The sequence below is a fragment of the Ciconia boyciana genome, chromosome 18 (assembly GCF_034638445.1).
Source record: "Ciconia boyciana chromosome 18, ASM3463844v1, whole genome shotgun sequence".
Taxonomy (NCBI): domain Eukaryota; kingdom Metazoa; phylum Chordata; class Aves; order Ciconiiformes; family Ciconiidae; genus Ciconia; species Ciconia boyciana.
In genome coordinates, this window is record NC_132951.1 from 6,019,589 (window position 1) to 6,031,813 (window position 12,225).

The window sequence follows — 12,225 nt, forward strand, 5'->3', positions numbered from 1 at the left end:
ATACACTTTTGGATGTGCATGGGCGTTCAGAGTGGAGGGTTTTACACACTGGGCTGGAGAAATCTACTTTCCCTTCACTCTTCTTTTCTTTTGCTACAGTTGCTGATGATAAAACTCCTATGGAAACTTTATCTCCAGAAAATAAAGGCATCCTCCTCTCAATGCTCTACCAAAATGAGCCAGATATTCTTTTGATAAAGTAACTGGATCAAATCTCATTTCAACATTATGATAAAAAAAAAAACCAAACCGCACTTTTCATGGTCAAAGAGGTGCAATCACCTTAAAAACAGATGTTCCGAGAACAGAAAAGTGATAACATAAGAGAGACTTTTATAGCTGCCTGGCTTGGACCACCAAGCATTAGGCAGTGCAACCACAATTTAAAAAAAGCCATACCTGTTTGGGAATGACTTGTAGTACTAGCAGTGGTACCAGCAGTTCACACATTACACTGAGGACTAAAATATAAAAGTATGGATGTAGAAAATTATGCTGAACTCCAGGATCACTTGGAAGTATGAGAGAAGTACAGTGAAGGAAGCTGCCCATGCTTTTATGATGGCTTATACATCATGATCTCAAAATCTCATGGGAATTAGAGATATCTGTATTTTTTGTGACAGATCACATGATCTTGTTACAGATAGAGAAAGAAGCTAAATAAATGGCCAAAGGTTTCACAGCAAACCCGAAGCAGGATGGGGAACAGAACTCAGGATCACCCTGCCCAGGCTACAGGACAACACTCCATGCCTTAACACGCATGAAGTTTTCCATTTACATTAAAAAAAAAAAAAAACAAACCACATCCACCCACTAAATGTGCTCATTCTGTATTTTTCTAACCTCTCAGTGATTACATCTCACCACTGACTCCTGAAGGCCTTACTTCCCATCAGCACTACTGGAAATCAGAGTTATGCTGTGTTTAAATCTTCATCTGGAATTTGAAGCATGTATCACAAGAAGATAAAGCAAGGAGCAGCTATGAACGGCATGCTGCCGATGCAGCCCAGCAAGTCGCGTACACACTCTGACTATTCACTGCAACCTCCCTTCTCCGCTGACCCTGATTACCAAGCCTTAGCTCAAGCTGCTTGCTGGATAATTTCCCCCAAGAAAACCGCCTGGTGCTGCTAACTGTACTCATACAGAGGTAACAAACTCAGCGTTTCTGCACCGCATGAGGTTTCGTAGGGACTCACACAGTTTGCTTCCTGGCTATGTTGTTGACACATTATTTGGGCAATTTTTGTATATCGTCAGTCAAACTGTAACACCGGTCCTGTTCCAAGGGGCTCTGCTTGTAGAAGTCAGCTGCTCATCTGCGACTTCTGTCACCAGACCACATCTCTTTTTCCTGGCTAGTATATTTTATAAGGGTGGTTAAACTGGCCCATACTAACCTCCAACGCATCCTTAACCTGATGGGATTCCCGCTCCCCAGTCAGCAGACAAAATTGAACATCCACACAAAAAATGCATCAAGATCCATGATAAAGGAGCAAGTCTGCATCCAGTTCAGCCCCTGGAGGCTCCAAGAGACTCAAGCAGGACACCCGTCCTGTGTCCTTAATGCTGAGGATAGCAGGATGTGAAGAACTGGCTGGACAACGCTGTTTATTCAGTTGGGTTACTCAATAGGAGGTTTTGCCTCAAGTACTATCAAGTCAGGAAAACTGAGTCCTCTGTACCACGGAAGTGGTTTACCAGATGACTAGCTGCACCGTGCCAGCCAAATCAAGAAAGGTCACTTTTAATGCCTTCCGTAAAAAAAAAAAGCAAATACCCCCACAGCCCCCCCTCCCCCCCAAAAAAACCCAAAACCCAACAAAACATTAAAAGGTGGTCCAGAAGAATATGATCCATTAAACTGTAAAATAAAGAATAAATTCCCTGAGGAATTTTTTTCTTTTTTTTAAGTTGTTGGAACCCCAATGCATTCAGTATGAACAGTGCTAAAATTAAAACCTCTGATCTTCTTCCTAGACCCTTCAATTTTCCCCAGAAAAAAGCCTGGGTAGGGCTGTGCAATGCACGGCACACCTCCGTGCTGAGCAGTTGTTCCGCACGTTCCTCTAATACCTCTTTCTCCCGATAGCGTGTTCTCTCGGTCACAGGATATGATCCCACCAAAGCCATTCATCCTTACTGCAGCACTTGCAGATATTAAATTCCCCAGACAGGCTGACTAATGATACAGCAGGCTGGGAAGGCCCCAGGTGCTCAGGGAGTTGAAGGTAAGAGCTTTCCTTCAACAGAGCCATGCTCTGCTGCGAAGCGGGTAATGGAGTGCGACACGAGCAGCTCAGAGCAGGGGACCGGCTCCAGCAGTCTCCATTTTGCAGAGGGAAAAGCAGGGATATTAGCTGTTTCTCTTCCTAGCTCCTCAGCTTTGACAGCCAGGGACAGGGTGCTGGAAGAGCATGACGTCCCCCAGCCCAGCAGCAGAAGCAGCAGAGCGGGCAACACGTCTGCCGCTAAGCTGTCGCAATTCACTGCCCAGCTCATTAACACAAATTGAAACCGATGTGGTTTAACACGCCAGGCTGCAAACTGCAGCGCCTGATGCATGGACATGGCAAGCGGCCCCTTCTGCAGGGATGCTGGCAATGGGGAGGACTGTGGCTACCTCTTCGCTTGCCCCTGCACAAACAGCCAAAGCCAGGGAGCTACAGCTCTCGGTCACTGCCGCTTCTCGATTTTGTATTTCCAACCACCATCAGCTGCGGATCTGCTTTAGTGAATTGTGCTGACCTGCACCTTTTCTTAAAAACACCAATTCAAGCAACTTTGTGGAAAATGAACAGTAAACCTGGCTAATACAGACCTCAATGGATTATTGTAGCTCTGCAGAACTGTTTTTTGGGATAAAAACAGCTCTGCTGGGGTGAAAGCCTTCATATGCCAAACCCTTTTACAGCTAAAATGCAGAACATGTGCTATCGCATCATGGACACATGCTTATTTACACCAACTGAAGGAGGCCCGGGTTCAAAATGTTCACATGTGAACATTGCTCATCTGCCAGCATCAATGTGAATAGAAAGAATATCAACTACAGAGACAGGAGGAGGAATAATATTTCCGATTGCCATGTAGTCCTTCAAGTATGCTGCATGTCAGCATTTCACAGTGCCCATTTTGACCACAGAGTGTGTCTACATGGGAGGAAAAAGGAAGAATCAAAGCGCCATAACTTGGAATATGTTGCCTTAAATAACATGGCCAGAATTGTCTCAATTACAATCTGTTTGCTAAAGCAGACAAAAAGTATTTCATTACCAAATAAAAGCTGTTTATGTTATTAAAGGTTTTAGAGTGATGAGTCTGATAAATAGGAAACACTATGTACTGGTTCCCTATGTTTTCATACTAAAGATTTTGCTGTCAACATTGCTGTAAGAAGAATAAAGCTCTCGCAGAACAAAGGAAAATTGGCCGCTACTATACTTGATTTTTTTAATTTTTTTCTTTTGAAGTACTTTAATGGCACAGAATCTGTCATCTACTAGATGCTGGCAAGAAGAGCCTCAGCAGCCATGCTCCAGACCCACACTTCAACTTCTGCACAGGATCTAAAGAGACACTGCTTAAATTAGATTCATTAAAAACCAAGATTTTCCGAAATCCAATGCCAGTAGAAATGTTTCCATGAAATTCAAACAAAAATCTGTGGAAAACTACACTTTTATGCTAACATTTCTCTGCAGCATCCACAAAGCACAGCATTGCAACACTGCTACAGCACACAACGATCTAGAAAAAAGAAAACATAAATGAAGAAACTAGAGATTGGGCCCATATAAAAGCGAAAGTGCCTACCCGTCTCCAATGATCATGCTGAAATACTGTAGAGAAATCAAAACAGTAGTTAAAAATACTGCAGAATAGCTCAAAAAGCATTCTGTCCCTAATATTTACAGGATTATTAGCAACAGGCGCTGACTTTTCTGATTTGGCAGTTGAAGAGATTATCTTTTGAACATATGGGACAAGAATTCATCCTCAGAATCTCTTACCAATGACATCTATTACATTCAGCTCTGATGTAACTCTAGTATCTCCCACCTTAAAGTGTTTCGCTACTGAGCTGTATTATACCTCACCAGAAGTCTGCTAAAGGAATAAAACTGTTTTGTGACAGCCATATCAGCATCTCACAGTTTATTGTAACTACAGATTGTGATCAGGGTTCAGAATTGCTCAGTTCCATCGCTACTACTTGACCTTATGCAGTCAGTGGACAAAGTACACTGGCAAGGTTTTCTTTCATGGTTTGGATAGCCTGCAGCCTACCTTTCCGTCAGATGCAGTGTTTATTCTGTAGTGGTACACCCTTCCTTCATATCGCAGTGAAATAGATCTCTGTCCTGGACTGCTCTCACTCTCTCGCACAAGAAAGCTGCCGTTGATACCGCTACTCAGAAGGTACTCAGCAGCATTACGTGACACTGGTCCGTGATACCAGGAATGCTTCTCCAAACTATTCACTGGGGTGATGTAGTTGCTGGGCACCCAGCCTTGTCCATTCTTCGTTTGGGCCTCGCACCATTCCCCATTGTGATTGTAGCCCAGGACACGGAGCTTTTCACCTTAGCGCAAGAAGAAAATATATTTAGATGTGGCAAACCTGGGAGCTGAGGACAAAGATAGGTTCTTGCTGGCTAACAGATCATTAAATAATCTCCTATGAGAATAGGTATCTGACTGAGCAGGGAGCATGTGTGTTTCTTTATTTGGCTTTGAGGGGTCCACTCAAGCTTAAAGTCACATGCATGCTTCAGGAGTTTGTCAGGCTCTCATGCAGTTCTGCACCAGCTCTGATACTGCTTGAGCTTACAAAATGAATCCAGCAAGTTTTATCTGAACTGAGTTGGCCTGATGGGGCTAAGAGAGAACAGGAGCGAATAAGCAATTAAAAAAAAATTTCAATTAGCAAGGTAAGCAGACGTGACTTGGAGTACACATAAGGAACAGAAGGACTGAGTAAGAAAACACTGTATCTGTACAGTCATTTTTCATACAGGAACTGTGTTTTGGAGAACTATGAAAATGATACAGGCCAGCCTCTAAAATCATCTTAGATTAATTCCTCAGTTCAAATTTGTGCTCCTAATGCAGACCTTAGTTTTGGCAAACAGTTTCTTGCCCAATGCAAAAACTTCAGACAGTTTTAACCTTTAAAAAGGTTATGACTTTGTGAAGTATTTGTATTTGTTTAAGAAGAATTCCCACAGTAAAAAAAATTCCATAGGGTTTAGCGTATAACTCAGTTATTCCACAGTGACTTTTCTTTCTATACCCTCTCACACACTCCCAGTACCGTTCTGCCCAGCTGCCTTACCTTTAGTTATGCTGAGAGTGTTGTCCCCACTCGCCACAAAATCATACAGTGCAACAAAGAGATGGGGGTCATTTTCACTAGGACAGGACAGAAGGTTTTCCTTGGAGTTCCAGCGAGCTGCTTCGCTCAGACCCTGGGGCTCAAAGTCTGACACTACCGGTCTCTGAAGGGCTTCTGGAGGAGGAAGAGAGAGAAAGAAAGAAAGAAGCAGGTTCATTTTTGCTGATAAAAGCCATCTGGTTAACCCACGCACTCTGATTTTCTGATTTGCATTGTTTCTTGACATGTGGGCTCCTCATGTGTCAGTGGACAGATATGGACAGTTCTTAAATACAGATCTCCTGCCACATAGGCAGGACACCCTCGCTCCAGAGCTGTCCCCCAGCCTGTCCCGTGCCCCCAGCTCCTGCCTCCCACGGCAGGCAGGAGAGGGAAAGCCCCTCTCCCTCCCTCCAGTAAATGCTGCTCACGTAGGCTGTTTGCTGCTTGTAAATCCTTTGGCTCATGCCTAACTGCTGGAATGGTTAGATTTTAAAACAAACCCAAGACCTTTAAAAGGTAAATCCCTGAATTATCCTCTAAATGAAATCGCCAGAATATGCAGCACAGAGAGCCAGGCAGGGCAAGATTTATAAGACACAGTATTTAAGAATGAGATACGTACTTCAATTCTTCACAGTATTTTTAATCATTTCTCTTCTTCTTTGACTACAAGGCTGTGCCTTTTTTGTTGCCCTGACTCCTGCCTGCCGCTCTCGAAACCAGAGCGCAGCGGCGAACTTACTTCGCACAATGAGCTTTCTACATTTTTAGGAACCCCGAGACACCTCCAGAAAAAGAGATTCCTAAAAACTGAGCTTCACAGGCAAGTAAAGACCAACGGCCAAAGTGTTCTGTGCACTGCAGCACATAAGGTGTGTAATATTCAGTAAGTATCAGGCAAGTCTCAGTACATGAGGGAAGTTTATTGCAGTTGCTCTGGCAAACCCTCCCCTCTGGACCACGATTCCAGAGTTTGGGGCAGGGATGCTCCAGGTGCCTGTGCCCCCTCACTCCAATGTGCCATCCCCAGCTGTGCTGGCAGCCCTGCGGGTGACTGTGCTGGCACGAACCCAGGACAATAAGCTGTGAAAATCTTGCTTTTTGAAGGGTTATTTTCCATCTGGATGAGTTCGTTGAGCAAGGTCACAGCACCGCACACAAACCATCACGTCAGTGCAGCTACGGGGACAGGAAACACGGCACTAGCACACCCAGCCCCTTGTGCCACGAAATTGCTCTTCATTAGTCAGCATCACCCCCGCCTGCTCCCCCCACTCACTGAATCCCTCTTCTGCCCAGGCGGACCAAAGCAGCAGGGCTTTGGAGGGAGAAATCCCAGGCCAAGTGTTTTCTACATTATCAGGTCACCTGGGAGCCCAGTTCTCTCTTTATACTTGTAATACTCACTAGCAAGGGGCTGCTATGTAGATGCAATCACACCAAAATACGCTTTTAACACTATTGCTTGTTTGCTCCGAAATCCAGTATAAGCTGCACCAGTAAACCAGTGAAGAACTGATAGGATCAACACCAGAAAATGTATGGAAGTCAAGTGTGGATTGGGACAGGTCCAAAATACATTTCCCAAAGGGAAAATGCTAAAAAAAAAAACAACCCCAAAACCCCAACCCTACAAACAATAACAAATCCCATTATTTTCTAAGCTTTGGCAGTGAAAGTGCTGCTGTTCACCCACAGACAATCTGGCGTCCTCAATGTGTTGGTCAGATCACCACTGGTAAAGGCTCTATGGGTGATTATTTATGCACACAAGTACTACTGTATTCTTTGGAAAAGGTAATGTAATATATATGTGGGCGGAGAGCAAAATAGCAAATATACACACTGTTGGACCTGTTTTCCTAGCCAAATCATATCTGCAGGGAGATATATTTTTATAGTGAATCAGAGAAGTAAAATAATTCTGCTTTCTAAACGATTCCGCAGTCAGAAAAGGTGGTGGTGTGTTGGGTGGTTTTTTAAAGCACCTTGACATCCTTGCTTCCCCCCCTTCCTGTTTCCTGCAGGAGAATACATTTTAATAGCCTGGGTTTGCTTCAAGAGGGTCAATGAAAAAAGAAACAGAAAATCCACTTTCAGAAAATTAAGCTATAATCATTTTACCATGAAAACGCTTTGATCCTGTCAAGCCCATTAAGCTCCCTTATCAAACACAGGGCGCTGCAGTGACTGGAGATACTCCGAGGAGTTACACCATCAGTAAACACCTGGAACAGACAGACAGCAGAGAGCTGCAAGTAGCAGATACACAACCTCAGCAAGAAGCGATGCCGTGATGCTCTCCCCCAAATATGGTACAAACCAGTACATGCTGCACGGTGGGATGGACTGTAACCTCCGTTAGGAAGGAAAATGCCTCCCCCACGGGGACTGATTCGACAGGAAGGCAGGAAATCCAAGGCAGGCTCCCCTCCAACTCCAGCACGATCGCAGCCCAGCGAAGGACGGCTCATGCAGGGCCACGGAAGGGGATGCGGGAGGAAAGCCAAGCGTTCCACAAGAATCCCTCCCTCATGCCCAGGCCACAGCGACGCTGGGACTGACTCATTGCACACGGATGCCAAGGTATGCGCTTCGATTCAGACCATGAGACAACACTATGTCAAACACCAAAAACACCCACAAGCTGCAGTGCGAAAGTCAAGGAAGGCTGGTTTTGCACGATGACATTCCTACAAACACTGACTCAGTGATAACTGTCTGCAAACCCAAGGACCGCCAAGAGCAAGGGCTGTTAAATAAATGTATGAGAATTTGCTAAGCTGGAAAACCACACAAGTTCCCCAGTGAATACATAGGATGCTGCACACAGGCAGGCTTGTATCCTCTGTACCCTCCAAGTCGACTCGCCCCTGCTCAGCCGCTGGCTCCCTGACGGAGATGCACGCTGCGTGTGAACGCTGCCGTGCAGGAGAGCACAACGGGGAGATGCAAGACCCAACTCTTGGGTTAGTTAGGGCTGGCATTTCCAGAAGGTCGGAAACCCGAGTTAAGAACTGGGGTGGGGAAGGCGGTGACTGAATGAAGCTTGAAGGGCAGCAAGAAAGGGAGGACGAGGCCCCGAGTCAACACGGAGAAGAGCGTAAAGGAAAGAGCAGAGTTGTGGTGACCCGAGTGTAGCAGAAGGTTGATAGACCGTGACAAAACACACTTTTAAAGGTCTGGGCCCCAAGAGGAGGCTGTCAGCAGACTCAGGACACAAAACCATGAAGCGAGAGAAGCAGACAGGACATGTTCATCTGGGAGCCATGTACAGCCAGCTGTCAGCAGTATTCATCCCTCTGAGTTATTCCCTGGTAAGTCTGCCCAGGCATTACAGTCCTTCAGAGCAGGAATTAGACATTGCTGTTCATACATACAGAGGGTCTTCTTCAACACACTACACCTTCTTCACCTCCTACTGCTGGTTTTAACTACAATTTTACAGCACTGCTGAGCTCTTCAACAGGCCAGATTCCTCCTAATAAATCAGCCCGGCTGCTATACCTACAGGAGGGTATCCTGGCACGGCGATGGGGCAGGAAGTGAGCGTAATTCAATCTGTTATCTCTGTGCTGTGATTCCTTCCACGCATCCACTTTGTCTTCTGCTGCGTCCCAGCAAGACTGTAATTTATTACTTTGATCACAGCGTGCTCTGGATGACACCTGGATTCCTGGGAGGAGTCCCGAGGCAATGCTGTAATTCAGCTCTCCACTAACACCAACTAAATGATGACTCTTAATTAAAGCGGAGCAGACTTCGAAATAAGACAACAGCAGCTTTTATTTTGAGGCATTAGTGATAAGAATGTCGTCATTTTCCCCTTAAAGTAATTTTTTACTAGGAGATATTTATGTTTGCACACTAAAAGGTTTCATAAGCGTAACTATCTCCTGCTAATTACTGTTTATACGAAGTAATGAATCATTGTTAGGGACTGTGTAAGAAGTTCTCCGATATGAACAATTCTGGTCTAGACCAACGCAAGCAAATTTCCTTGGTAATTTAAGGGAAGGGCTGGAAACCAGGCAGAAGCACAGAATTACACTCGGCTCCTCCACAGCTGACTGCAGGGCAGTCCCGAGGGAAGGAAGAGACCTCCTGTCTCCCTACAAAACAAACATCCTGTGGTCTTACAAACTGTGCTGGCAATTTTTCCACGAGGTTTCTAGAGCGAGGGAGCGTAGAACACATCTAGTAATCGCTTTGGAGGTACAGCACATGCTGTCTAAAGCTTCTCCTTTCCCTACATTCGCCCTACTCTCCTTCTCCCCTGGAAGAAATGACAATAAATGGCAGACTAGCTGTGCAGATTTAATACATCCGAATGTTCCCAACTCTGAGCACATACGATGGAGCAGCTGCCTCTCTGTCCAGTATTTCTTTAGTGGCCCTCACAGATGCCCTACGCCTGATGGAATATGGATTTTTTAAAAACAAAAATCTGTAAACCAAATCTTTCCAAAAAGAAGGAAGGTTTCATGTTTTATTTCAGACTCACCCCTTTAGTGAGATCATGCTCGGCCTCTCCTGTCACCCACTCCACAGCACAGGCCATATAACCTTCTGCAACAAAGGCTATCGCTGTCGCTTCTGGTCTTGGCTGATATTTGGAAAGTCCACATTCTTACAGCCAGCATGAGGACAAATGATCACTTTTTAAATATTGTGTATTTCTATACAGAGATGAAGAAGTGCAAAAATAGATCCAGCCTCTCTCAACCAGACCCACTCCCCCTGTGCTGGGCCAGTCTCCCCAGCTGTGCTACCCTATCTCCACCCCCAGCGAGGTGCCTTCGTCCCGCAGGCAGGCTGCACCCCTTCTTGCACGGCCACCAGCAACCTCTGGCACTCTAAATACTGAAAAGCAAGTCTGCTGAATGCAAACACAAGAGAACGAGGCCACCCGTGGCTCCTGCTTCATTGCCCATGCACAAACAGGCCCTCGCACCCAACTGCAGTGTTGTATCTTGTCTAACACTAAGCACCCCTGATGATGTGGCTTCTCCCACTCCTCCAAGAGATGATTCTGTCATCTTGGGGGTTTTGCTTTGTTCATTTGTGGTTTTGGTTGGGGTTTTTTTGGTTTGTTGGGTTTTTGGTTTTGGTTTCTTTTGGTTTTTTTTTGGGGGGGGGGGGTTGAAAGTTCCCTCTTATATTAGCCTGCAGGTTCCATTTGAGTTAATTCACTGAGTTTATTCCATTTATAACCCACTAGTGACATGGTAAATACCATCTTTCTCCAGCAGCTAATCACAGTTGTAGATGTATGGACTAGAATAGTGGGTATGGCAGAAATTTGGATTTTATTCCCAAATCTGCTACTAAACTGCTGCCTGACCCTAGATTATAACACCTCCGGGAGAGGAAGGGGAAAGTAACTAGATCCAAGTGAATTTCAATCACACTTGCATCTTTCTGAAAACTTTTACCTTTACAGTTTCTGGTTTGGTTTCCTTACTAAGGGAGCAGCAGGTTTGCCTGTTTCTGAGCCCTGGGGAGGGGAACCAAGCAAGAATCATGGAGATTTACTGTTATATTTCCCTATTTTACTAAGCATCCCCAGACTGCGCAGAGAAGGACGAACATGTCTGTGGATGATCAGTTTTAGGTCTGAAGATAGTTACAGCTCTTCCTATGAAATGATAATCCTTTCCTCACCGCAACCCATGGGAAATGGTAGCAAGCACCATGAGCCAGATTTTTTAATAAGGATGGGACAGGCGAGAACCACTGGAGCAAGCACATAACTAGCAAGCCATTACAAAGCCAGAAATGTATTTAAAGGCAAGAACTCTCCTGAGTGATGGTAGATGAGAGGCCAAGAGGTGAGAAGCAGAAAATAGCCAAGGAAGAGAGGAAACAAACAGAAGGCTCTTCCCTGGGAGGCAGCAACGCTGCCTTAATGCACTCGCTCTTCCCAACAGATTGACTGAAGACCTGCCTGCTGATCCCAGCAACACCGGGCAGGATGAGTTGCTGTCACTGCAGATTTGGGTCTGGCTCAACACATGCCCAAATGCATAAAAAAGAAATTCTCCAGGAACAGGGCAATAGCTACAGGCTGCTGCTCCTCCCCAGACTCCTCTACTCTAGCTGTAACAAAACACACTTTAAAAAAAAAAAAAAGAGAGAGAATCTGACAGCTGGCAGGACAGAAATCATTTCAGTTAGAAAACAGAGGACTTTACTAGAGTCCCCAAAACAGTTTTTAAACTTTACAGACAACACTGACAGGTTTTAAACAAGGCTTCTGCCTTTCAGTGGTAGAGCAAGCCCAAAAAGGCAGCAAGACTATTTCAGCCCCTATTTGGGACATGGACACGTTCTGTTTTCCAGATCAGATTGGCAGCAGTACTTGCTGTGCCTCTTCCCTTCTACTCTTTACCCTTTCTTGGTGTGAAGTGGGTGAGGAATTATTCAGTTTGGCAAAGGCAGAAAGGAGAAAGCAGATGACAGAAATTCAGATCTCTCACATTTTACAATAATATTTACTAGTGGGAATAGAAACAGGGGCAAAAAACAGCCAGCTCAAACATCAACATGAAATCTCAGTAATCGTTAGAACCAGTTTAAACTTATTTTTGATTAAGTTAAGAAAAGGTCTCAACTTTTTCAGCGAGCAGGCAAGCCTGCCTGCACACAGCAAAGCAGGCAGCAACGGGATGTAGCACCTGCCATCTCTCCACACCACGACAGAGGACCCTACAAACAATCCTCGTTCCTGCAAACTAACGGAGCATAAAAGCCTTTCAGAAGAGGACCACCATGAAAAAAAAACATTTCTGATTACTTGGTCAAAAGACATGAGCACCTACACATGTGCCTGA

At 45.1% G+C, this 12,225-nt stretch overlaps 1 protein-coding gene across 3 annotated transcripts in view; it reads right to left on the minus strand.

The window, feature by feature from the left end:
* ABL1 (ABL proto-oncogene 1, non-receptor tyrosine kinase) overlaps positions 1 to 12,225 on the minus strand; it is an 83,523-nt gene that overhangs the window by 18,868 nt on the left and 52,430 nt on the right. For 2 of the 3 annotated variants that reach the window (XM_072883070.1, XM_072883071.1), the window contains 2 exons: positions 5,351 to 5,524; positions 4,303 to 4,598 (listed from right to left, as the gene is read on the minus strand). In XM_072883070.1, coding sequence (XP_072739171.1) covers positions 4,303 to 4,598; positions 5,351 to 5,524 — 470 coding nt within the window. Of the gene's footprint in view, positions 1 to 4,302; positions 4,599 to 5,350; positions 5,525 to 7,516; positions 7,621 to 12,225 lie in introns of all 3 variants that reach the window. The other variant, XM_072883072.1, reaches the window with a different exon arrangement.